The sequence below is a fragment of the Epinephelus moara genome, chromosome 12, assembly GCF_006386435.1.
Source record: "Epinephelus moara isolate mb chromosome 12, YSFRI_EMoa_1.0, whole genome shotgun sequence".
Classification (NCBI taxonomy): Eukaryota; Metazoa; Chordata; class Actinopteri; order Perciformes; family Serranidae; genus Epinephelus; species Epinephelus moara.
In genome coordinates this window covers 23,323,391-23,348,185 of record NC_065517.1, presented here as the reverse complement: position 1 = coordinate 23,348,185, position 24,795 = coordinate 23,323,391, and the positions used below count along the sequence as shown (strand labels likewise).

The 24,795-nt window shown below is 43.0% G+C and overlaps 1 protein-coding gene across 1 annotated transcript; it reads left to right on the top strand.

Annotated features, from left to right (window-relative positions):
• The first annotated feature begins 4,930 nt into the window (after positions 1–4,930).
• On the top strand, positions 4,931–7,559 carry LOC126399131 (melanocortin-2 receptor accessory protein 2A-like). The gene is made up of 4 exons (XM_050058954.1): positions 4,931–5,085; positions 5,173–5,312; positions 5,864–5,963; positions 6,573–7,559. Exons 2-4 carry the CDS (start codon positions 5,195–5,197, stop codon positions 7,051–7,053), a joined length of 699 nt encoding a protein of 232 aa, XP_049914911.1. The 5' UTR covers positions 4,931–5,085; positions 5,173–5,194; the 3' UTR covers positions 7,054–7,559.
• The last annotated feature ends 17,236 nt before the right edge of the window (positions 7,560–24,795 follow it).

Here is a 24,795-nt window from a genome sequence, read left to right as displayed (position 1 = left end):
ACTTCATCAAGAATTTTCTGTTTTTGGATTCTTCATTCACCATGAGCATGAAAGAAAAGTTTTGTGAATTCAACATAACACAGGGTGAATAACTGACTTTCAAATGATAATTTAAGGTGTGAAGTATTCCTTTAAAGGATCTGCAACATGACTGTGTTTAAAACTATGTGGATGATGCCAAACCCGGCTCGATAAGCTTCCTGTGACGAAAGCCAAAAGCAGTAGCAGCTCTGCCAAAAATGAGGCATTTGCCGTTGAAGTGTCTGGACATGTGTCTGTGTGGATTTGGCCAGGGATACTAACACACAGCACCAGCTAATTTAAAAAAAGAAAAGATATTTATTAACTCCTCAGGTCTACTGAGATCATCCCAAGGGGCACTAATAGCACCAGGATTTTAATGGCATTTGATGCACCTGTAATCATTCTGGTGAATGTCATTTGTATGATGTCGAAATTTCATTTTGGTGGCACATCACCATGAATGAAAGGACGCCTGAAGTGGCTCTGCTTAAAAGGTACTTCAAAGATTGTAATTATTATATAAGAAATGCACGACTAATGAAGCCAGTTGCTCGAATGAAGATTTATCAAAGGATGAAAAGAGGGCTTTTAATGATGCAGTGTTTTTAGAGTTTTCATAAGCATTTCCAGCCTCGAGCAGGCACACATTTTGTAATCCTCCTCAGTGCAAGGAGGTTTAAACTCATTAGTCATGGTTGCTTTGTTTAAACCCGTCACTCCGCTGAAATGGCAAAAGATTAGGTCATTTAGAGATGTGCTTCCTTGAGAGACTTTGTGGGAGGCAAATTAAAAAAGAAACTTTTTTTCTTTTTTTCACAGAACTTCCCGTTAAACCCAACGGCATGACTGAGATGTTGCCATTGATTGCTCAAAACAGACTTGTCCCTCGACAGCAGTCCAGTAGCATGTGATCTGAATATTTTATGAAGGATTCAGCAGCTGATTTTGTTACAGAGCCCAGTAGCTTCTCCAAATCTAGAAATGTCCTCCTGACTCACTGCTGATTTTATGAAACTCTGAGCTGCGATAACTTTACAATAAAACGACTTTGTTTTAAAATGCGGTGTTGACGTCAGTTGTGTGACTGCACTGGGACATCCTGGGAAATGCACTATATACAACAAGTGGAATATTTTTATTATAGATTAATATATTCTGTCAGCTTTTGGGGAATTTTAAAATCTGAAATTGGCAGTTCCACCCAGTGGTGCACGTCATATATTATTTCATGCTAAGACAAAACAGGAAAGGACATTGAATTCTTGTGTGATAACTTAAAAAAAGTGGAAAAGTGCACTCAGCAGAGTGCAGGTTCCTGCCTGGTGGCTGCCCAAGCTGATCACAGCCACTCTAGACAGTTCCAGCAGACACGCCGCAGTGTGTTGTTAGAAGCGTCCCAGAAAACTAAGCACCTATTTGCGTCTATTTTTGACAGAGCTGCAGCACGTTGCACAGAGCAGACTCCTGCTCTCTCCTGCTAACATGCACTGAAATAACTTAACCTTTAATGCAATTAACTTTGTCTACAGGCTACAGCACAACAAAGTAGGTACAACAACAACTAAAACAGACTAAATAAACCATTCAACAAACTTGCCTTATGATAAAGCACAAATATCAAGGAAAATGACCAACTAAAGCTACAAAAATCTACACAATCAGGCAGACGAAACATTCTGCCTCTGACATGCTGTGATGTGGTATGGCGCCATGTGGCCAACAGAACAAAACTAACTCGCAGCCATGGCAGCAGAAACAAATGCAGCTGCTGCGCCTGGTGGAGCTGTCCCTCTTGGTGTTATATCAAAGTCTGTTCCCCTGTTGAATAGTGTTCCTCTCCTGTTAATGCGTAGCACTCCCCACAGTGGTCAGGGTTTGGTTCACATTTGGTCGGGGTAAACATACATCGACAGGGAAACACTCTGAAACACCTGCTCCCTCAGGGCCAGGACACATGCTGCGTCTTCATCTGCTTGGATAATGCAATGTGGGGCACTGGTTGCTACTATTGTGCCAAATCTGTGCCACCTTTACAGGGCGTGGAGGCAGGTTGCGATCATAACTAGCAGTATATCATAACCTGCTTACCAGAAATCCCAATTTCGGAGCTGATCTTCTTTGAGGTGCTGTTACTTAAGTGTGTCTTAGATTTAAAGTATTGTTAGTGGGACAGATGTGAAGCTCTGGGTAGCCCTGCACTAAAATGATTGACAATATTTACCACAGACTGATATTTAAGGAAGAAAGAAAAGATATCTGTCTACTGTGATTGATTGTTCCTTGTCTCATGACATGGGGTGCACATTGCTGCATTCTTAAAGTTGATCTTTGTTTATCTCAGGGTGCAGCCGCCGTGCCCTGAAAAACAGACATTTTGGAGCTCTAGTGTGAAGTGACAGTGTTGCTCTCACATTCTGCACGTCTACATTTCTCACAATGGATTTGAGGGTGTAAAAAACGCGGCATGTGTGCAGACCCTTACAGTCAAGACGATGGCAAAGATAACAAAAAACGGTGCAGTTGACGAAAACCAGTGCTGGGGCAGTGACTTCCAGCGTCAAACACCTATTAAGAAAGCTGTCTTTTCTCGTCAGTCGGTCAATGTTATCGTTTAACAGCGCCAAGCGGCATCAAGGTAGGTGGGAGGGGTGGTCCATGGAGCAAACCACCAACTACTTTAACCAGGAGACCGGTGTCCTCCTGGTTGAATATCAGGTCAAACCCTGTTCATTTGTCCTACACCCATCATGTGCTTTTGTTGGCTAAATGTAACCACATGCATCTGTCGTGGAAGGAAAAAAAAAAGGCAGTGTTGTGCATTTATTTTGAAAGAAACTGTACATTTCCTGTGAAAACGTAAGTGTATTTTCAAAAGAAGACAATGCATGTAACATGCTGAACTTGACTCGGCATCCCAGAACGTCAACAACCAACGCACCCAGGGTACCTTGTTGCATGTCGACATGGAAAGTCCATGACCAAAAGTTGATATGTGACAAAGTCAGAGTGAGAATGTGTTGCCGTTTCGTATCATGCCTGACTTTATTGGGTCATATCATATCAGACATGGAATTAATCTGCAGATGCTTCGGTTCAAAATACGACCAAACTTCTCTAATGAGCCATGAAGAAGGTAAAACTCTGGCCTGTTCACATACAGTACTCCTTGTTGTCTTTACCTGAGCCAAATTGTAGAAAAACGTGCGACCCTCAGAGGAATGAGGAGTCAGCAGTCAGTCAATAAAAAAGGTTTTTCCTACAATTGTGAATCACCGCAACCACGAGAGGTCCTCCAGCATAGTGTCATACAAAATAATAGGCTGATTGGTCCAGTAGTATGCGAGATCAGCTGCAGACCAACCCAGTCTCACTCTGAATGTAACAAGGTCAGAGTGAGAATGTGTTGTGCAGACAGACACACTCACACACACACACGTATGCACACACATGACCAAACGCATGATCCCTCCAGGCGAGCTCAGTCTCACTCCAGAGTCATTGTAAACCAATGCTTGGGCAGTGACTTGCGGCATCAGAAACCAACAAAAAAAGGCATCCTTTAATGTCGGCATGATACCCAGCCGGCTGCCATTATAATTTAACGGCGCCCAGATGCGTCAGGGGGAAACGCAACGGGACAAGGACGAAAGTTAAGGTGGCGAAAGTCCGACTGCGGCGGGTGGGAGTGGTCCAACAAAACCAGCTTTCACCCGAGAGAGTGGTGTTTGCATCCTGTAAGATTCTGAAGCCAAAGCCTGTTCTTTTTTCCTTGCATGCAACAGGCAGAACTTGACACGTTGTCCCAGAACATCAATAACCAACGCATCCAGGGTACCTTGCACGTCATATGTGGACGTGGGAAATCCATGAACAAATGTCAGTATGTTACGTGGTTGGAGTGAGAATATGTTGTCCAGGCTTACATACATCTATTATTACATAGTGTACCACAGTAACAGTTCACATGTTCACACAGTTACTAGGGACAGAGGAGGGAACAAACCAGGCAACTGCCTGACTGAGAAACAAGTTGTTCCTAAATAACTCTTAAGTAAAGGAAAATATAATTTATGGTAATGAGTTCATCACGCTGCTTTTTAACCAGCTGTGTCTCGCTGGTTCTTAGAAATCTGTCAGTCTGCTCACTTACCTCTAATGAATCATTCCAGACAAAGTCTTTATTCTGTACACAGCTTGCATTTGTCTCCTTAATTAAGTGGTGAGTCATCCAAAATGCAATTATGCATAATGTACAGTGCTATTATTCAATATGGATTTGATGGGCTGTCCCTCTGATGGGCTGTAATTGGCAGGTTGGGTTTGGGCACTTGTGTTTTATTTAATGCGTTTCAGAATTATGTATTATTCTAATGAAAAAGTTATCATGATGATTGTTTTAAAATGTTGAAAATATTTGTTTGTATGTTTTTAGGGGAAAAAATGAAGCTGCATTGGGGAAATGTGACTATTTTGCCTCATTTGTCCAAATAAAATCTGCATTTTTGTGTCATTTTGCTGATTCCTGTGCGTGAATATGCAAAATATTTACATGCACTTACGTATATTTCACATACCCAAGCCCTCTCTGCAATCAATTTACTCTAGGTTTAGTTTAGAGAGTATTATTTAACACAAAATAGACCCTCCTCATAATTATCAACTGCCTTGGAAACACCTCCTCCTGTCTTGGAGGAAACCACCATCTTCGCCCCCAACATCACACTGACTGGTTAAGATGAGCAATTTTTTTTGCAGTGTAATCTCAGTATCACAGGGAGTGAGTGAGCCGACAGTATAGAGGATGCTGGTTGACGGTGATGCGCACCAAACGGCTGCTGGCTGCTTCGCTCTCAGGACTTACATGAAGATTGATGGGGCGTTTGCGTAACGGCAAAGCGATGGCTTCTCCCGCTCTTTACCAGCTTTTTGGGTCGTGGTTGTATTGCGGAAGACGGACGTAACACCTAAAGGAATTGTTTGCGGAATTCCCAAAAAAAATTAACAGGCTGCAGACTTGTTTTCAACAACACCAGGGAGGCTTGACATCGCTTGGAGATTGTGGTTTGTAAACTTTATGGCTTTATGGTGACGGTTTGCATTCATAAAGCGTCTTTTTTGGGTTGATTTTAATTGTTTTTTGCTGTTAAGGTGCAAAAAAAATCGATTTGAAATGTCCGACTTCCACAACCGGAGCCAAACCAGCGCACGTCGCAGTGACTACGTGTGGCAGTATGAATATTACGACGATGAGGAGCCCGTGTCGTTTGAGGGACTCAAAGCGCACAGATGTAAGCAGTACAAGTCTATGCATCACTGAGTCAATCTCCCCATTGCTCCCACTGCTTTTTACCGTGCGTGCGCGCCTGTGTTTCAGCGCGCGCGCGTGTCTGTGTTTGTGTGTTTGTGCATGCAATAGCTGTGCCAACAAACAGGGTTACTCACCTTTACGGCTGTTAATTAATACTGACTCATTACCCACTCCCAGCCTTATCTTTACTGCTTCAGCTGGAGGGCGACATGCACGCGCTACCTGCCTCCCAATAAACAAATCATCTGGCAGCAATATTTCATGCAGCACACTGGCGTTTAATACTCCAGTGGTAATGATTAAACCACTTACAGAGACAAAAAAATATCTCCATCAGGATAAAGACAATTTGACAACATGCTGATATCCAATTTGAGAAGCACTGAATGCTCACTTTAACTGACTAATTGAGGATATGAGGGCCCCTGGGAGAAAATAGGCTTCCAAGTGCAGAGGGGAGGAGCAGACAGATATGGGCTCAATCATTCAATTATGTGCTATAATAAGATTCTTTCTTCTTTGACATTTCAGACTCCATCGTCATCGGCTTCTGGGTCGGACTTGCTGTGTTTGTCATTTTCATGTTCTTTGTTCTCACGCTGCTCACAAAGACAGGAGCGCCACATCAAGAGTGAGTACGATTTCCATTCATGTTCACATCTGGCCCCCGCAGGGATGGTTTCAGCACCAGGGAGGCCGGGGCGGCTTTTATGTCTGACGGTGGACTTGTGATGTGTGCAGAGGGAGACAGGGCTGTAATGAGCTTTAGGGAGGCATTTGGCAGGAAGTTGTGAGGCATTTTAATATAGGTTGCCAACGTTATTGAGCTGTCGTGGAACGTTTACATTTGACTCAGAGGTGAGGTTCATATAGCCGAAGGCATATTGCCGTCTGAAGTGAAGATCAGCCGTCGGAAGTTGAGAGCAATCATTTATATTAAGGTCAGACTGAGAAAAGCACAGAGGTTAGGCCCAGATGAAATAGGAAATTTACTGACTGGTACGCTGTATGTGTTTTCCCCCGCTTTGTTTTTACAGAAAAGGCTGCTGGGAGTATTTTTAGTATTAATATCGACACACACACACACACACACAAAAAGAGAGAAATAGGATGAGAAATCTATAAGAGTTCAGCTACAGGTTCACTCAGGCCAAAAATGACAATAAAAGCCCCTCATATTTCCAAAGCATTTTCCTGCTCCAACCTCATCTCACTCCTGCAATCTTTCTTTTCTTAACAGAAACCCAGACTCTGCTGAAAAGCGCCATCGACCAGGCAGCTGTCTGGTAGACATCGGCAGCCCCCAGGATGAAAATGACAAAGCCTTTTCTCGCCCTCTGCTAGCCGAGTCCCGCTCTTATTTTCATTTCTACATCAACGAGGAGGATCAGGGTCAGGGGAAGCAAAAACCAGGGGATGAGAGGGTCGGAAAGCACAGCGGGGCTCGTGCCCAGCAGGGGACCAGAGGTATCAGCTCGTCGGGGATGATGGACGAGATGGAAGAGGACGCCGAGGAAGCTCAGGGACACCAACCTCTCAAGGGATTAATAGAGGAGGGTAAGACCGACAGAGAATGTGCCTTCTTTTCCCACTTCAACATCCCTAACTTTGTGAACTTGGAGCACAGTTCGACACTCGGAGAGGATGATCTGCTGTATGAGCCGTCCGCCATCCTGGAGCGCCAGTCTCACTCTCAGGATGCTCACTGTGACATCCGCTAACGCTGTTTCCACAAAAGGCATGGACATGGTGTCAGTGTATTTGCTTTCCTTTCACATGGCCATTTGTGATCCGAAACACACACATCTGCCGCACAGCTATATATTTTTTGCCTTAAAAGAATCTCTGCTTGGAGCTTTTAGCCTTTTCAGCGAGCCTACATTCAGATCAACAAACAAGGGTACAGGACATGACCCAAAACTCCATATTCAGTGTGACTCACAGTTATAAGATGGCCTTTCTCCCTGAAGATAAAATAGCCTCACAAATTTTCCCTTTTACTTCGAATATCGGGCTCTTCTCTGAAGTGGATATGGCCGTATTGTACCTGGAGTAGACGCCGTTCCACACAGTGAAATGAGAGGACAAAGGCTCACCAGGGAGAGATGCTTTGTGCAATTCATTCAGCTGTTACTGCTGTCCTGCTTTCTTGTGCAATTCTGGACAATGGACATTATCTCTCCAACGCTGCATAAGTCCCAGTTGGTCAACATACTGCATTAAAGGCATGGAATTCATTTTTTTGTTTGTTTTAAAATGAAGTGCCCTCTGTTAAGGTGAAGTGTACTTTGACCTTGTGATTAGTAGCACAAAATCAAACATATCATTGTTCTAATACAAGGAAGATAACCTAAGAGCTTGGATGACAGTTAGCTGTGTTTCCGTGAACAAAGGTTTTACGATCGCTGGAGTTGGTTTTTGCCTTTGCTGAAAAAGAACTGGTGCGCCGAATAAGTTCTGATGAAGCGGCAAATTTCGAGGCTGAAAAAATGAAGCCAACGTGAAAGTGGCAAAAAACTGCAGTTCCTTGAATGGCCACTTGAGGCTGGCTCGGTACACAAGTCAATCCCCTCAAACCCGAACTTAACAGCAGAAACAAACATGTTTACAGCCTGGTACAAAACAGTTATGCATATTTAAGGGCGGGGCAGCTTTTAGTGACTGCGAGGCATCACCATAGTCTATGAGTCGGATCCACCCCTCGCTCCTCCACAGCTCCACCCCTTCATTTAAATATGGTCACTACTGGCTCCAAAAAACCAAGATGGCGATGGCTAAAATGCCGAGGTTTCAAAATGGAAGTCCACGAACCAATGGGTGACGTCATGGTGGCTTCGTCTGTTAGTTTAAATAGTTTATAGTTCTGTTGTAGGGAACATCTAAAGCCTAATTCGCATTACACGATTTTCATCCCAATTTTGCGTCACGGAGACTATCGTAATCTTTTGAGCGTTCATACCTGGCGACGTGTGTTTCTGTCATCGGGAGTCTCGCCAACTGCGTTACGACCTGTGTGTGCACACCGCAAGATTTCTCCACCGAGCCCTCGCCGACAGAGCCCCAGATAACGCGGTGACGTCACCAAACTACGTTTTTTAACTTGGAGACGACACATCGTAAAGGCATGGATATTCTTCCCAGTGTTGAATCAGATCTGCCTCCAGGGCCTGGGTCCAAACACAACGCAGTCCCCGTGATCCTGTGGACGCCGCCATTGTTGTTGCTGCTTGCCGGATTGTCAGTGTTGCCAGATCTTGGGAGAGAAACAAGCAATCAGGGCTATGGAAACAAGCCCACAGCGTAAACAACTTTACAAAAAAAAACAAGCCCAAAGTCGTTGCTAATAAGCGGACCTGGCAACCTTGCGGCTTGTCCTCCTCACATTTCTCCGGTCCTCCTGCGTGCTGACGTGGGATGTATTCTGCCTCTCATTGGCTGATGCTCTTTGTCAGTCGTGTCAGACTTCTCCAGTTTTCTAGCTTGCCAGATATCCAGTCCCAGTCGCAGACAAGGGGCCGACTTGCTCGTAGGCTTGTTCACACGTCGACTCGCCGTTGCAGACTATCTGCCGACTCGCCTCCAACCCAAAGTGGCTCTCAACATCCACTGCAACATCAAAATTGGGGTGAAAACGTGTAATGTGAACTAGGCTTAACTCACAATACTGACCACCTGTTCACGCTTTATTAATTCATCTTCATCTCAAGACCCTGTGTCCACCAAAGCGTTGTTTTCCGAACTGAAAGTGCTAGGCGCTCCTCAGGAAATGCCAAGCTGGGAGTGTTTGAGAGCACTTTTGCCATGCAGCATTTTTTAAACTGAGACACTTTGGTTGCGTCTAAGAGCTGTGATACAGAATATCCATGAAAGTAAACATGTCTATACAAGGTAGAGTACTCATGAGAGAAAACATATATATATATATATATATATATATATATATATAGAGAGAGAGAGAGAGAGAGAGAGAGAGTATATAAACATATATTGTGTCTATTGTTGTTGTTCAGCACTTGTACATGTAAGATGTGATGGTTTGTCTTTGGGTATCTGTCTCCACTGTGACTGAACGGCTGTGACAGTGACGAACGCAGCGTTTTTACCCAAACATTTTTCAACTCCAACTGGCAGCAGTCAGTGCAGAAATCACGCTCAGCGCATTGTCATGCTGCTGGCATTTGTAAGGTATCATAAATATGTGGGGTCCCCATTGCAAAGAATTTAAAAATACACTGGCCTCAGAAAGGAATGCTTTGGTAGACACGGCCCCTTATACAAGTTGACTTGAGAGAACAATTGAAACTTGCCCAATTGAAACAAATTCCCCAAGACCTCTCTTCATTTTTCTCTTGTAGATGGGTTAGATTGCAAAGGCGATTTATTTAGTTACCGCTTTGCAACCTCTACGTCTTCTATACTGTTTAGTGGTGGATAACAGCATGCATGAAGAAAAACCTATTCCACCAACTACTGAGAAAACTAGGCTTTGCATAGTCTAGTTCACTCGCTCCAAATCAGTCGATGGGACCATGCCTGAAGGCCTTTGTATACTGAGTCTGTATTTTTCTTACGAAATTGTCGCACATTTAAAAAATAGATACGACCTCAAGCTGTGTCAATCACTTTTGCACACAAGCTTTCATCCATCATTAAAAGTTTCCGAACAGGTTTGATTGTCTGTGTTTTCTGCCTTTAGAATATTGACCTTTTGCAAAGCCCCACCCCTTTGTGATGGTCCGACAAGCTGTCGGAGTAAGCATGGAGCCCACACTGTAACTAACTGCACTCCCTGAAGACATATTATCATATTTTTGTAAAAATGAAACAGTGATTCCAGAGAGAAGCAGACAGAGGGGTCTACAGTCTGTGTTTGAAGGATATATCCAGGATGTCAAACTGACTCAGCAGCAACAACAGGTTAAAAAGACAAAGATAGTTAGAAGCTAAAGCCGAACTATAGGCTACAGATCACAGTGTAAAAGTGAACCACCACATCACTGCTGATCGCCACAGAAGACGATGAATATAAAGGGAGACTTGCTGATATTGAACCAGCTGTGTGGTATCGCAGTGTGTGCAGATGAACGGTGTTTGGCTACGCCCCCATGCCAATGTTCATCTGTGCACAGTGTGATGGCACAGAGCTGGTTCAATATCAGCAAAGTTTCCCTGCTTCCCTTCACTGGTTCCTGTACAGCAGGGTCGGCCTTTTTTTCACTGTTATAATCATTAAAAAGCAAAAGCAGCATGTGTTTACATTATGTAGGCTATATCTTCAGTAGCTAGCTAGCTAACCCTACACTTTTCAGGGTTTGATTTTGGTTTTGGAACAGGGAAGAAACGTATGTCTTTTTCCAACCTCTCCAGGGAACGAGTGTTATAGGAGTGCACAGCTAAATTGGTGTAGTAGCTTCAAATATAGAGCCTGGTTCCAGACCATAGACCCCGCCCACTCAACTGAGTAGGCTTGGATCTCTGGTCTGGCATACTGCAATGAATTTGCGATTTATCTCGTCCAAACAATCGAAGGACCAATGAACACCGGGGGTGGGGGCGGGTCTAGCGATTAGCCAATCAGCGCCACGCTGATGTCAAGCTGTGCGCTGGTGGGTAACTGGTGAGGATAGCAACAATGGCGACCGATTCTACAGACCACATTAACGATGCTATCGAGGTATTTCGCCACTACTCGCGTTAATGGAGGACCGACCAAATTAAGGAAGCTGCTAAACTGGATTTAACGGCGATGCAGCTGGGCGTGCACGACGACAGACATTTTAAACAGGCAATGCTCACTTGTTTTCGGCACCCCCGAGGCATGGATACTAATGACGTCAGATTCTGGGTGAGTCGTTGATCTCTACTGATTGGTTAGGGAAAAATCAAATTCCCTCCCCCTTGTAAATCGACTCAGACTCAGGCTATCAAATATATTGAGTTTCTCTACCTTTAATACAGTCTGGCAGTCCAACAATCTAATCTTTGAACATTCAAGGGTCTTATGTGCAAAAATTGTCTCAGCTCAGGCAGACCACCCCTGAAAGTGAGTGGATATTTCAGAGTGTTAAAATATTTATAAAAGAGAAAATACACTTACAAAGCCAGCCGTCTGTAGTGACAGGATGGAGGCACTCGCGTTGACACATCCCATCGCTCTCAGGTCTGGGTAGCTCCCCACTTCTAACACAGAAAGAAGAAACGTATATCTTTTTCCAGCCTCTCCAGGTAACGAGTATCATTAATACACGACGTGCCCCAGGCACAACATTTAGCTCCAAATCCACAAAACCAGCCTGAAAATGAAGGAAATCTAAAACGACTGAATTAGAGTCAATGGAGCACAGCTGTGTTGTTGTCGGACCCTGGTCTGAGCCGGCCTGATGCTACGCTATGGTTGGCCAGTCTGCGTCTGGGGGTGGGACTTAATGAAGGGTCAATTGTTTGACCAAGAAGCAGTGAAGAAATTATGGTGCAAACTGTGGGACACATACATCCACAACTTATCTAAGCCAAATGTGAAATGTTTGTTCAAAATTCACTTGACAGTTGGATGGAAACACGGCTAGTGTGATGTGATACTTCTGCAGACTGATCTCTTGAATTAGAAATGATTTTTGATTGTCCAAATAAAGACTAAATGGTTTTGGTAATGTGTGGTGTAGCATTTCTTGGCATTACACATTGTGAAATACAACAACACAGATTTACAGTTTCATCAAGTCGAGTCAAGTCAAGGCAGAAGTGATTGTAGCTGCTCTAATAAATATTTTGATCAACTTAAATTGAGCATTAAATGTCTTGTAGTCATTTGTTTTGGTTCTATGACCTCTATTAAAACTCTGTACACTATATTACCTCTCTCAGTGACAGCTTACACGCTTTGTCAGAAAGTGCCAGGAAGTGTGCTAATCATAGTTAGGAACATGCTGGCTTATTAACATTAATTTTAGCTTGGCTCATTATTAGCTGGTAACTAGCTTCTAGGTCCAAACTGGTGAGGCGTTCGAGTGCCGTTCACAACAATAGCTTTATTATTTATCTTCACCACAAAACAACAAACACTGCCTTCTCATGAGGTCACCATGACACACCAAGAGCTGCTTCCCCACACGTGCACACTGAAGTACATGTCACACCCTCACAGGTTACCCAAAGGGCCAGCGCCTTTAAAAGAGTAAAGGGTGAGCCGGTAAAAACTACCTGCCCTGCACCAGATGGCACACAGAAAAATAAACACTAGCTGGAGAACATGGTGGAAGATTTAGCAAATACAGAGCCACATATCTCCCTCAGGAATTGAGAGTGAATATTGGACTTGTGTTTGCCAAGTGGCCAGAGACACAACTCCAGATAAATGCTGATGTTGCTCCGTATCTACTGGATGTGTGCAGAAATTTGTCTTATCAGCTATAAGTTGATAGAGTAATGTATCAAAGCTTGCCGGCTGACCCCCCTAAGTGAGTGCAGGTTTAATTTAAGAAATGTCTTTGGAGTCTTCTGGTGACAGCGAAGCAAAAATATTTTTCACTGATATAAACACTTGTGCAAAGGATCAAATTAAAGTGAAGTTTGGTGGTTTTGAAAAAGTGTTGGTAGTATTTCCAACGTCCTGCGAGGTTTGACAAAAGAAATGAGTCATAAGATAACACTCACACTCAGCGAGCACCGCTGCACTCCTGTCTGGATCTTAATTCATGCAGAAATCTTCTTTGCAGTCAAAACAAATTAAATTACTCTGAGCTATGTCGGGTGATGATTATGCAAAGGAACATTGCTAGCCATTATTGTCACTCACCAGCAAATGCCCGAGCTACGTACATTCAGCTGACGGAGGGGATGTGCCGGGACTGCCAGAGAGTCTATCAACATTAACTCGACACTGACTCCACCAAATCAGTCTTTTGCCCATTAATTAATTCTTTTCAGGACATGGCAGGGAAAATAAATGTTCAAGCACTTAGTCTTCTGTCCTCTGACATAACTGGTGTTCATTAAAAGGCAGGCAGGTGGGACCAGGCGGCAATCGGAAATGCAATTAGTTAATTTTCCGAGAACTGTTTGCAGGGGAGGCTTTTGCATTTTGGTCAGTGTTCTTTTTTTCTGTAAACAAGCTCACCAGCAGGGAATTTATTATGATAGTGAATTATGTTAGACACACATAAGCAGCAATTAATTATTTCCTCACCAATGAAATATGAGCTGCCATAGGGAAATGCTGCTCGAGATCAGTTATAAAACTCACATGGTATATGCCAAATTTTCTTTCCCCCTTATTTTGTCTTTCTGCTTACTAAGTGCAGAACACCATTTGGAAGAAATATCTCTGCATTTGTGCCTGTGCCGCAGAGCTGAGGACAATGGCTATGAGCATCATTAATCCAAAGTGTCAGTCAGGGCGCACTTAGCTCTGAATTAGGGGCAGCAAAGTTCAGGCAGTTGAGAGTAGTGTGGGCAGACAGCAGGTGGAGTGCCTGAGGTTATGTAATGTAAACATGAACAAATGCAAAGGCTCATCATGGAGCAGACTTTGTGACTCAAAGTGAGAAGTTTAAAGTGATATTTTGGTGATTTTCAACCAGCTTTGTATCATAATAATGTGGGAAGTGAGCATAAATGAACTGTGGTAAACTTTCCCTCAGCTTACCAGTGCCCGGATCTCCTGAGACATGTTTGGCTGGAGACACATTCTGTTTGTATCGTACACAACACGCCCCTACAAACCGCGCCCACCTTGGTACAAGGCAAACCCATCAACACAACGGTTATCTGCACCCTGCTACAGTGGGACGTTGTTATTAACAAACGGGGCTAATAATCCACTTTATGATTCATTACGAAGGCGTGATTTATCTTAACCTCCTGAGACTGAAACTTTTGTTTGGTATGCATTTTAGTAGGACATTGTCAATGATAATTAAGTCCCATTGTCCTCAAATGAGATGATAAATATGCCCCAATGTCCTCAGACAAGACTACATCCCAGTGTCCTCAAACCAGACAGTAATGTCTTCAATGTCATCAAACGAGACAATAATAAAGTCCCAGCATCCTCAAATGAGATGATACTGAAGTCCCAATTTCCTCAAATGAGATGACAATCAAGTCAAAATGTCCTCAAAAGACACGATAATAAAGCCCTAATGTCCTCAAACGAGACTACACCCCAATGTCCTTAAACAAGACTAATAACGAAGAAAGAATAATAAAGACAATGATAACGTCCCAATGTCCTCAAATGAGACAATAATAAAGTTCAATGTCCTCAAACGAGACAATTATAAAGTCCCAATGTTCTAAAATTAGACAACAATGAAGTCCCAATGTCCTCAAACAAGACAATAGTAAAGTGCCAGCGTCCTCAAATGAGACGACAATAACGTCCCAATGTCCTAAAACGAAACACTAATAAAGTTCAATGTCCTCAAACAAGACAATAATGAAGTCCCAATGTCCTCAAATGAGACAATGATGAAGTTCAATGTCCTCAAACGAGACAATTATAAAGTCCCAATGTTCTAAAATTAGACAACAATGGAGTCCCAATGTCCGCAAACGAGACTACATCCCAATGTCCTTAAACAAGACAGTAGTAAAGTGCCAGTGTCCTCAAATGAGACGACAATAATGTCCCAATGTCCTCAAACAAGACATTAATAAAGTTCAATGTCCTCAAACAATACATATACCACAATCCAATACCACATTCCTCATTGCTCTCTCATTAACAGTGTCTTAGCTTGTTACTGTTGCTAAAAGTTGTCAAATGTGTTTGCAGAAATGGCTGCCATCTTGTTTTTACATGAATTAGTGTATTGTGGTCTTACTAACACTAGATGGCATAAAAAAGCGTCCATGAACGAGGACAACAGGTCTAAGAGATTAGAAGTGCAAGATGGAACCCTAACCCTAACCTTAAGTGCCTCCCTTTTACCTTAATACTACATAGCTAGCTAAATGCTAACTCAGCATTAGGGCTGCTCCAGCTGCAGCTATACCTACTCACATCCTCCCGCTCCTCTCCCAGCTGCAAATCATGGATGTATAAAGAGACGTGGATACAGAGCTGGAGGCAGGACCCCTTTCATTCCAATGAAAGTTGCTCAGTGGCGCATAAAATCTACCTGTGCTGCTCATGGAGCAAGCACACTAGATACTTCCGCCACCAGCCGGCTACTTCCAGCTTAGCGCTCTGGTAACTTGAATGGGGATAAAATGATTTAATCTTGCAGCTCTTTCAGACTTTCAAAATGTTAACAGACTGAATGGATTAAAACCTGATAGTAAAACGAATCATTTCACGGAGGTTTCACGCTCCAAAAAATGTATCCACTGGTTTACAGGCATCTTTTTTGCCATGTAAGTCTATGGGGATTCGTCTTTTTGGGCCTAGTGGTATCAAGTAATGGTCTCTGGAGTTGTGATTACACCATTTAGCCAAAACGAAAATTGGCTAAAACACCCGGTGCACTTCCTGGGGGCCTGCTCCAAATTCACATTACATCACCTACCAATGGGAGCGTTTTTTCGGCGTGGCGCTGTAGTTTTAAGTTTTCTACCTCTTGAGTAAAAGCTAATGCCACAGCCCTTTTCCCTCTGTATTCTCTGCTCATATGGCACCAATTTCAAAGGTATTTGCCTCTCCCTTCTGCAAAGACAGCCCTAATTTGTGAAAAGACCATCTTTCCAGCAGGAAAATACTTCTTCAGGCTTCTTTCTCTGGTGAGTCTGGTACCCTCAAACAAGCTGAAAGACAATTATAATGTGTGGGAGAGCGGGGACACACGGCACATTAACAGCTGTTTTCACCACATGCAATTCTCTAACTTCTGAAGAGCAGCAACTTCAAACTAATATAATTTAAACGTAATTGACGATGGTTACTGTGGTGTTGTAGGACTAAGTGGCTTGGCGATGAAGGAGAGAACAGCAGTGAATCACATGCTCATTTATCCTCTGAATGAGGGGGTGTTTGGTTAAACTGTGTCCACTGTGCAGTCCCAAAGACAAGAGAGATGACAGCTTTTTTGTTTTGCATGGGAAGCTCTGTGTACATCTCCATCTGTCTGCTGCTTTTGCAAACTATGTGCGTGACTCTCAGTCTAGCTCTCTGCTGTAATGTGGCCTCACATAACTTTATTCACACCCAGTTTGCAGCTCCTGTCGGGCCTTTAGGACAACACACGCGGGAGTGACTTGCTGTCGACTCCAGGCTCCACATGCCATGGCAGCAGTTCAGCTCTGAACAACCGTTTCCAATTCTACTTCTCACTGGTGGTGCATGTGGGGGGGCTGGCCTCCAAGTGTGTAGTGAGCATCAACAACCAGGGGAGGGGGCAATGGAGTTATATCAGTTCCCCGCAGCAAGTCTGCCATTTGCTCTTTCTCCTAGATGCCCCGAGGCGGTCTCTGTAGGCATTGTGGTTGACAGTTGGTGAGCTGCAATGACGCTTCAACAAATGAGCAGCAACAGGGAGGAGCGACTGAGAGGCAGAGGAGGAGGAGGAGGAGCAGGAGGAGGAGGAGGAGGAGGGAGAAGTGAAAACATTGGTGTTTTGTTGATGCAGAAAATTCCCTGTGATCGGGTGGGTGTTCACAACACAATGCCAGTCTAACGGTAATTACATATTCGGTTGCAAGTAAACAAGATGACATATTTTCGTGGCACTCATGCTGTCATGATATCAGTGAGGGCAGTGTTGGAAAATATCTACAAGACAACATGAAACCCCTGCCTCAAAGATAAGCACTGAATAAGAAATGAGCCGCAGATGAGTGCCTCCCCAGAAGCCTCGGCAGTTAAACCCACTGAAGTCGTCTCTGATCCTGCATTAGCTTTTTATCACTCAAGACAAATTAAAAACTCTCATTCAAAGTCAAGGAATATTGTTTTAGGCATACCAGTCTAATAGGGCTGCCTGGACATCAGGATGGCTGCTGGTTGTGAGCTGTCTGAGTACTAGTAGTGATGAAATGTCTGAGTTTGCAGATGTACAACATGAATACACTTACTACTGATGACTCACTGCACCAACCTGTACAGGCTACACAAGGCTCACAGGCTCTCCGTGTCTCTTCCTGCATTGCAGCCTCATGTTTAGTAGCATGTACGGGAAAGGTTTGGGCCTTTTATTCCATTAAAAAGATTTCTTATTCTTTCTTATGTATTTTTTGGGGCTTTTTTGCTTGTTTCATGAGGAAAAACAGGATCCTGCGACGGCTGGTTTAAATGTCAGTAACCTTCCTCCACTCACCTTTCTTTATAGTTTACACTTAAAGGTTCTGTGTGACATTCAAAGCATTTCAATCAGGAGAGACAGATGAGTGAAAGTTTAATGTGAAACATAAGTGTACAGATTAACAGATGATTTGTGCTGATTAAGTGCATTTCTATTAACCCTAGAAATGCGCAAAACCTAAATATCGCATTAAAAAACTGGTAATGGAAACACCTACATATCAAAGAAACGCTCAAATATCGAGAAAAGGTTTTTACGCTCTCATGAGGTGGTTTTTCAGACGTGTCGATATAGAAGTATATCGCAAAAGTGTAATGGAAACACTTTTTTTTCGCAAATATACGTCACCGGACATGACATTGGTGAATTTCTCGTTCACGATTCTCTCCCAGAAATCCTTTATCCGTTATCGCTGCCACACATAAGGACTTTGCCTTTGGAATACCACTCGCTCTCTTCGTCTTCGGTTGTAGACTACTACGAGATGATTGTTCCAGCTCGCAAGAGATTTGGAATGTCCATCTTACTACCGCAAACAAAGTGGCGTCTCGCGGGACGAGATTTTTCGAGAATTACGCCGGATTTCCACTGGATGCATGTCCGTTGCGGAACGGCAGCGCTGGTTATCCGCTGCGTGCTCCGCCATCCGTCAATACCCACCGGCTGCGTTTGCTGTGCGGAGCGGTGCAGCTCCGGCCGGAAGACATCTCGGTGCACTGCCGTGATTAATATCTCCTCGTCCATGGTGTTAACGGGGTGAAATGACGTCTGAAAACCTCTGATCTGTTGACTTCAGGCCTGCCTCTGCCCATTATGTCGTTTTCAAGGTGCAATGCAGGGAAATATGATCCGCGTGAACACTGTGTATTTTGTTTTGAAAATTTACCGGATGTTTTATCGTGTTTCTGCGCAAGTCTTCCTGCCCCGCACGATCTCCTCTGTGCTGAATTGCTGCGTTGTGCTCCGGCGTCCGGCAAAAATAGAAGTCCTGCGTATCTGTTGCGGAGGGCTCCGGACTGCCGGAGCTGTGACGGAGCCGGAACGCAGCACAGCCGCAGCCGGTGGAAACACACACATTGACTAGAATTGAATCCTATCGGCTCCGCTGCCGTGCCGGAGCGGAGACGCAACCAACACGCATCTGGTGGAAATAGGCCGTTACGGCTCATACGCAAAATACCTTTTAATGGAAACACCTGTAAGTAGCAATTGTACTTTGTCGAAACTTTAGAAATATCGCATTTATTTTGCGCAAAACTGAACTGGAAACACAACTACTGTTGGAGGTGGATAAGGTGGTGGCTGATGACATTGGCTGATGACTGCTGAGGTGAACAGAGGCTGCATCTGAGGTCCCGTTTATACGACAACGATTTCAACTGAAAACAGTAAACTTTAGCTGCTTTTTGGCAGATCGTTTACACGACAGCGGCGTTTTGGGTGCCTGAAAACGCAACGTTTTGAAAATGGGTTCCAGAGTGCAATTTTTTGGAAATGGCACCGTCTCCGTTGTCATGTAAACTTTCTATATGCAGTTCCTCTGAAAACGGAGACTTTTTCGCACATGAGCATTACGCTTCCAGTCACTAGGCATGCGCGAGAAAGTCGACCATCACAACAACAATGGCGGACTCCCGAGCTCTGCTTGTGCTGCTCATCCTGTTGAATTTATCAACGCTTCCCCATCATAGTGTAGATTTACTGTAGCAACTCCACCTCGTCGTCCGTCCAGACAAACGTTTGTGCGGTTGCCATTTTGTTTGTTTATACATCGCCGCTCTGTAGAAGGAAGTGTAAGCGTCACACTGCCAACTACTGGCCTGGCAAGTATACTGCAGCGTTTTTGGTTAGAGATAGAGTGTGAGCATGTGTGCAAGGAGTGAATGGCAGGGTGGGAGAGGAAGAAAAAGTATTGTCTTCCTGACTGATCTTTGGCTAGAGCTTCATTAAAATATTAGCAGTCTATTTACTATATTTTGCTTTTTTCTATTGTTTACTTGTTATATTGCTTTCTGCTGCTGTAATGATGCAAATTCCCCTGCTGTGGGATAATAAAGGATTATCTGATCTTATCTTAACAACTATTTGCTATGTAAAGATACAGTGGAGTACTAGCGTCCTGGGCAGACAATGACTTATCTGTTCATTGTTGTGGCAGCCTGTCGGGCCACACGTGCCTGTGAGTCCCCTGAGTTTGACCCTTAAGTACATACATCAACAAACCAAAAAATCATACAGCTGTTTTTTCATACATCATATTGCTGCACTACATTAGTTTCTATCCCTTTGGAAATACAGGCTGTCGCTTTCAAACTGAGCCTGATACAGCAGGTAGTATTTACTACAAATTACTCTGCCTCACTTCTCACCTTCAGCTCTGCCTGTCACACCTGTTGCCTCTTTTCATTTCTTTGTCAGACATCTGGCTGTTGCCTCTCTGCTCCTTTTATTTTCCCTTTTCTCTCTGTACCGACTGCTCCTTTAGGAGCTCTTGATTTTAGGTGAGACATTGTGACTTCACTAATCAGGCTGCAGGCTGCCTCACATGTGTTTAAATTAGCAGCACCTGTGAGCTCTGCAGATGGACTGCACCATTTCACAATACCTGCGGAGTGCGGGGGGTGGGAGTATCAGATGGCACGTTGAAATGCGTGTAATTATAAAATCATATTTATCTATCGTGTAAATACATGTAATTTGCGCTGTCAAGGATTTAAGTCAGTAGGTAAATTGATGTATTTGCTCCCATCTAAGGGTTAACTACAGACCTTTTCATGGGCCTCCCTTCCCTCCTTAGCCTTGGTACCCTTTGACCTCTAACAAGACAGCCAAGAAAATACACACGGACATTAGTCATTTCCTATTGTTATAAGATATGGTCCCTGTTTTCTTTTTTGTGTGTGTAGTCCTTGCTCTGTCTAGTGTTATGCCCAAAATTACTTACTGTAACTGAGTTTATGCCATCAGCCTTGTTTTGTGTCTTTCTTTTTTTTGTATTCAAGTCTTAAATTCATACATCCCCCTAAAAAAAAGTTTGTAAATAAGTGTCTCTTGAGTAATGTCTTTGGGTTACCAGTGCTGACGATGTCATGGCTGGTTGCTGCTGCTGCTGCTGCAGGGACATCTTGGCAGGCTGGAGAAAAACATGCACCACCTAAATCAGAGCTGTTAATTACAGGAAGTGGCCAATCAGGATGTACCAAGTGCCCGCCACATCAAGGGGGGAAGGGGATTTTGTAGTTTAGAGACTTTGTTTACTTCTTCAGAGTAGGTTAGTTTGGTGGTGCATTTGTATTGGTTAATTACTGATATATTCATAGTGATGGAGGAATTGTCGTGTTTTGTTTTGTTTGTATTTATGTCGGTAGCGTTCTCTTTGTGTTACCCCTTTGTTTCAAAAATGGTCTGATCAGCCATTGTATATTTTTCCCTTTGTGTTTCAGTTTTTAAAAACTTTATTTAAAAAAAAAAATTATAGATGGTTTGCCTAATAGTGTGGTAAATAAAAACCCTCTTTTCTGAAAATCCACCTATGACTCCTCATGTTTGCCAGCTCAATAGATAGATAGATAGATAGATGTCATATATATATGAAAATGTACATTTGCATAGACTAATACAAGTCTATCAGGCTCAGACCAGAGATGAGTGAGAGTGTGAGAAGGGGATTATTGACTGAGTTCAGTGTAAGTGGGTGGTGTGTGAGAGGGTAATCATCTTATGGAGTTAAATAGTCTGAAGACTTGAGGGATGGAGCTGATACCTTATTCAACCCGGTAAAAGTCTCTCTCATTAAGATTAAAAATCTGCATTTCAATAGCGACCTGGCCAACATCATTACAACAATAAACACAACTGTCACAGACACCACAGGTTAGCAAGCACAACATCCAGCAACAATGCAACACGAAAAACAATTACAACACATAAACATGTATAATTTTCCAAAGCAATTTCACTGAAAATCTGAGCAGCAATCACATTGACTGAGATTGCCTCTAAATTCCCCCATCAACTCTGACAATTTCTGGCCCGTCTGTAAATTATTCCGGGAAGAAGAGGCAGCGTATTTAAAAGCTTTTTTTTGTTGCCTAGTTTTGTTCAGACCTGGGGACCATCATCTGTGAGAGCACAGGCCATATTGATTTCAGTTTTTACTCATATAAGGACACAGATAGGAGGGAGCCATCCCAGGGGAAGATTACATATAAAACCCAACCAAATTGCTTCACTGCAGAGGACAGTCTGTATCAAACAAATTGAAATGTATTTTTATATTTGGCATGTCACTGTTTCTCTATACAGTATCCATGATGTATCTATGTCTCTTTGAAAGAAGGAGCAATCAGTGGTCACACTTCATTGAGTCAGAACCTTTCCACATGTGGCCATCCAAAACAATACAATGCAAAGTCCCTTACTCATCACTGCATTCTTTATGATTGGTGGGTTGGACGTCATTGACCCCTCGCAGACAACAGCTCTGGTATATTTCTATCTATAAAGCAATACTGGGCCAACTTCCAGCCTACCTCTGCTCCCTGTTGTGTGTCAGCTGTGGTAGTTACCAGCTATGCTCTGGTACCCTCTGGTTTTAACAGATCTGGGGAACATTTCCTACTCTGCACCTTGGACATGGAACAATCTGAAAAAGGATCTAAAATTATTTTTTTTAAAACAAGGTATTTTTTTTATTGATAATTCAATAAGATGCACAAAGCATCAACAAACAAACATAGAACCAACAAGGACAGAAAAACAACCCCACCCACCAACCCAAGAACCAACAGAGAAAGACAGACCAGCAAAAGGAAATCCAAAAGACAAGAATGAAAAAATAGATAGATTAATAAATAAATGAAAAATCAGTAATATATATATATATATATATATATATATATATATATAAAACAATTAAAAAAGAAAAAAAATATGATGACAATTAATTAACTTCTGTGACATAAGTGGAGGAGTATAGCGTGTTTCATGACAATTATTTAGCTTCCATATTTGCTACAAAAATTAAAAATGGTTTCCAGGTGGCGAAGAAGAGTGCAGTTGATCCTTTGATAAAACAATAGATTTTCTCCAATTGTAAATGACACATAACATCCTCGATCCAATGTCCATATGTCTGAGGAAAGAGTCTTTTCATTTAGGATGAGCCTTCTGGCCAGAAGTGAGCAGATAGAAGAAGAAGAGACAATGTTTGGGCTGGAGTTGGTGGAGTCGGTGTACAAACTTAAACTGAACAACAATGTGTCTCAGACAAATAGAAGATGAATAAATGTTTTGAATACCTTTGTGCCACATCTTGTCTGATATCTGTTCTCCAACATCCTCCTCCCATCTCTGCTTTAAGGAGTCCAAGGCTGTACTATTATGAGCATTGAGTAATTTGTAGATTTGACTTATGGACTGTTATAACTATGTTACATTGAAAAACAGAATCTAAGAGGGATGGGTGAGGGCAGGACAGGAAACACTGAAAATGAGAAGCCACAAAACTTCGGAGCTGCAAGAATCTGTAAAAGTGTGTTTGGGGATGTCAAATTTTTTAACTAGCTGGTCAAAGGAGGCATAAGTGCCATAAATATAGAGATCACGTAGTGAGGTGATTCCATTATTTGACTATGTATCAAATGTTGCATTTACTGTAGATGGAGGGAACATTAGATGCTTTGCCACTAGTGCAGCAACTGAAGGGTCCGTTAGTTTGAAGTGCCGTCCGGACTGATAAAAAATCTTAATAGCATACTTTACAGCCATTGATGAATTTAAGGGCATCATTAAGTGATAGAGACATGTGCGTGTTTTTCTTGAGAGGCCACTATAGCTCCTTTTCCACCAACATTTACAGGAACTTTTATTTCCAGGAATTTATTTACCTGGGTAAAAGAATTCCTGGTAATCTGTGTGGTTTGCGTTTCCACCGCACTTCAAAGTTCCGGAAAATGTATTCAAATCAGGCTGATGACGTAGATGATTCGGCGTGTGCCCTATATTTAGCTCCACCAGCTTGTCGGCTTTTCTTCCATAGACTCCGTCGTTTCAAGTGGCCGACTCCAAGTCCAGCTGAATTTCTTCCTCTGCAAATATGCTCAAAAGAGCCTGGACCTCGTCGTCCGTCCACTTCTCGTAGCTTCTCTTCTTTTGCTCCAAACACAAACCAAGTGAAGCTTGTAGAAATGACGTGAGAAATGAGTGTGTGTTCCACCAATCAGCGTTCTTCAGCACACCGCCCTGCCCCTCAAGAATTCCTGAGAATCTGAAAAGTTCTACCCCACTACTAGGTACTTTTTTTCAGGGAAAGTTTGGGGTTGAGGGAAAGTTTGGGGTTGAGGGAAAGTTTTTTCCCCAGGTAATTTCAGTGGAAACGTGCTGAGGTTTTTCAAAATCCTGGGTAAATGATAAAAGTTCCTACGGTGGAAAAGGGGCTAATGTTTGAGTTGTTGTCTTATTGTGGATTTCGTTCTATATGTTGTATTTGTTGCATTTAAATGTGTCCTGATTGGCTGCTACCTTGGCCAGGTCTCTCTTGTAAAGGAGATTTTCAATTTCAGTGGGACTTCCTGGTTAAAAAAAAAAAACAGTTAAATAAATAAAATAAATAAATATTTATTATAAATTGGACAGCTCTAAAGCACAAACCCTGACTCACATCAGTCACAATCCTGTTTGAAAAGTCTACAGAAGAAAAATCGCCAGATGTTTCTGAGACAATCTTACACCAATCTAAATAGAGGCTGCACTCAAGAGAACTTCCTGTGGTGCCGTAAAACCTAAAAGTGTACTTTTATTCCAACTTCTGACTGACTGATACTTTGGGCCCAGCAGCCAGCCGATTCATATCTCTCACCAATTTGGGTGGATACAGAGCACGAGTAACTCTTTCTCTCCCCCTCAGCGACAACAAAGCAGCTGTTTACACACGCCTCCGGTGGAGCTGTGACAAAAGCAGACCGCTCGCAGTGAGCAGCTGTAACTGTATGAATGCACAAAAGGGCCGTGCTGAAAGCGATTCTGGGCACATGCTGCAAAACTCATCCTCGTATGAACCAGTGCTCTGAACCAAAACTCTTATTACACTGCATATTATAGCTGGAGTCAATAAAAGTTGTTCAGTAAAGTAGGATGTGTGACTCACCCTCATACATTTGCATTGTCAGTGTAAGCTCTGGTGCTTATCCAGGTCAATTACTGGAGTCAGCGGAGGTGAGGAGACAT

Excerpts from the sequence above, each read along its gene's own strand:
- LOC126399131 (XM_050058954.1), top strand. The coding sequence starts at position 5,195 with ATGTCCGACTTCCACAACCGGAGCCAAACCAGCGCACGTCGCAGTGAC. Across the intron at positions 5,313-5,863 it reads GGGACTCAAAGCGCACAGAT|ACTCCATCGTCATCGGCTTC; the intron begins GTAAGCAGTACA and ends TTGACATTTCAG. Across the intron at positions 5,964-6,572 it reads ACAGGAGCGCCACATCAAGA|AAACCCAGACTCTGCTGAAA; the intron begins GTGAGTACGATT and ends TTTTCTTAACAG.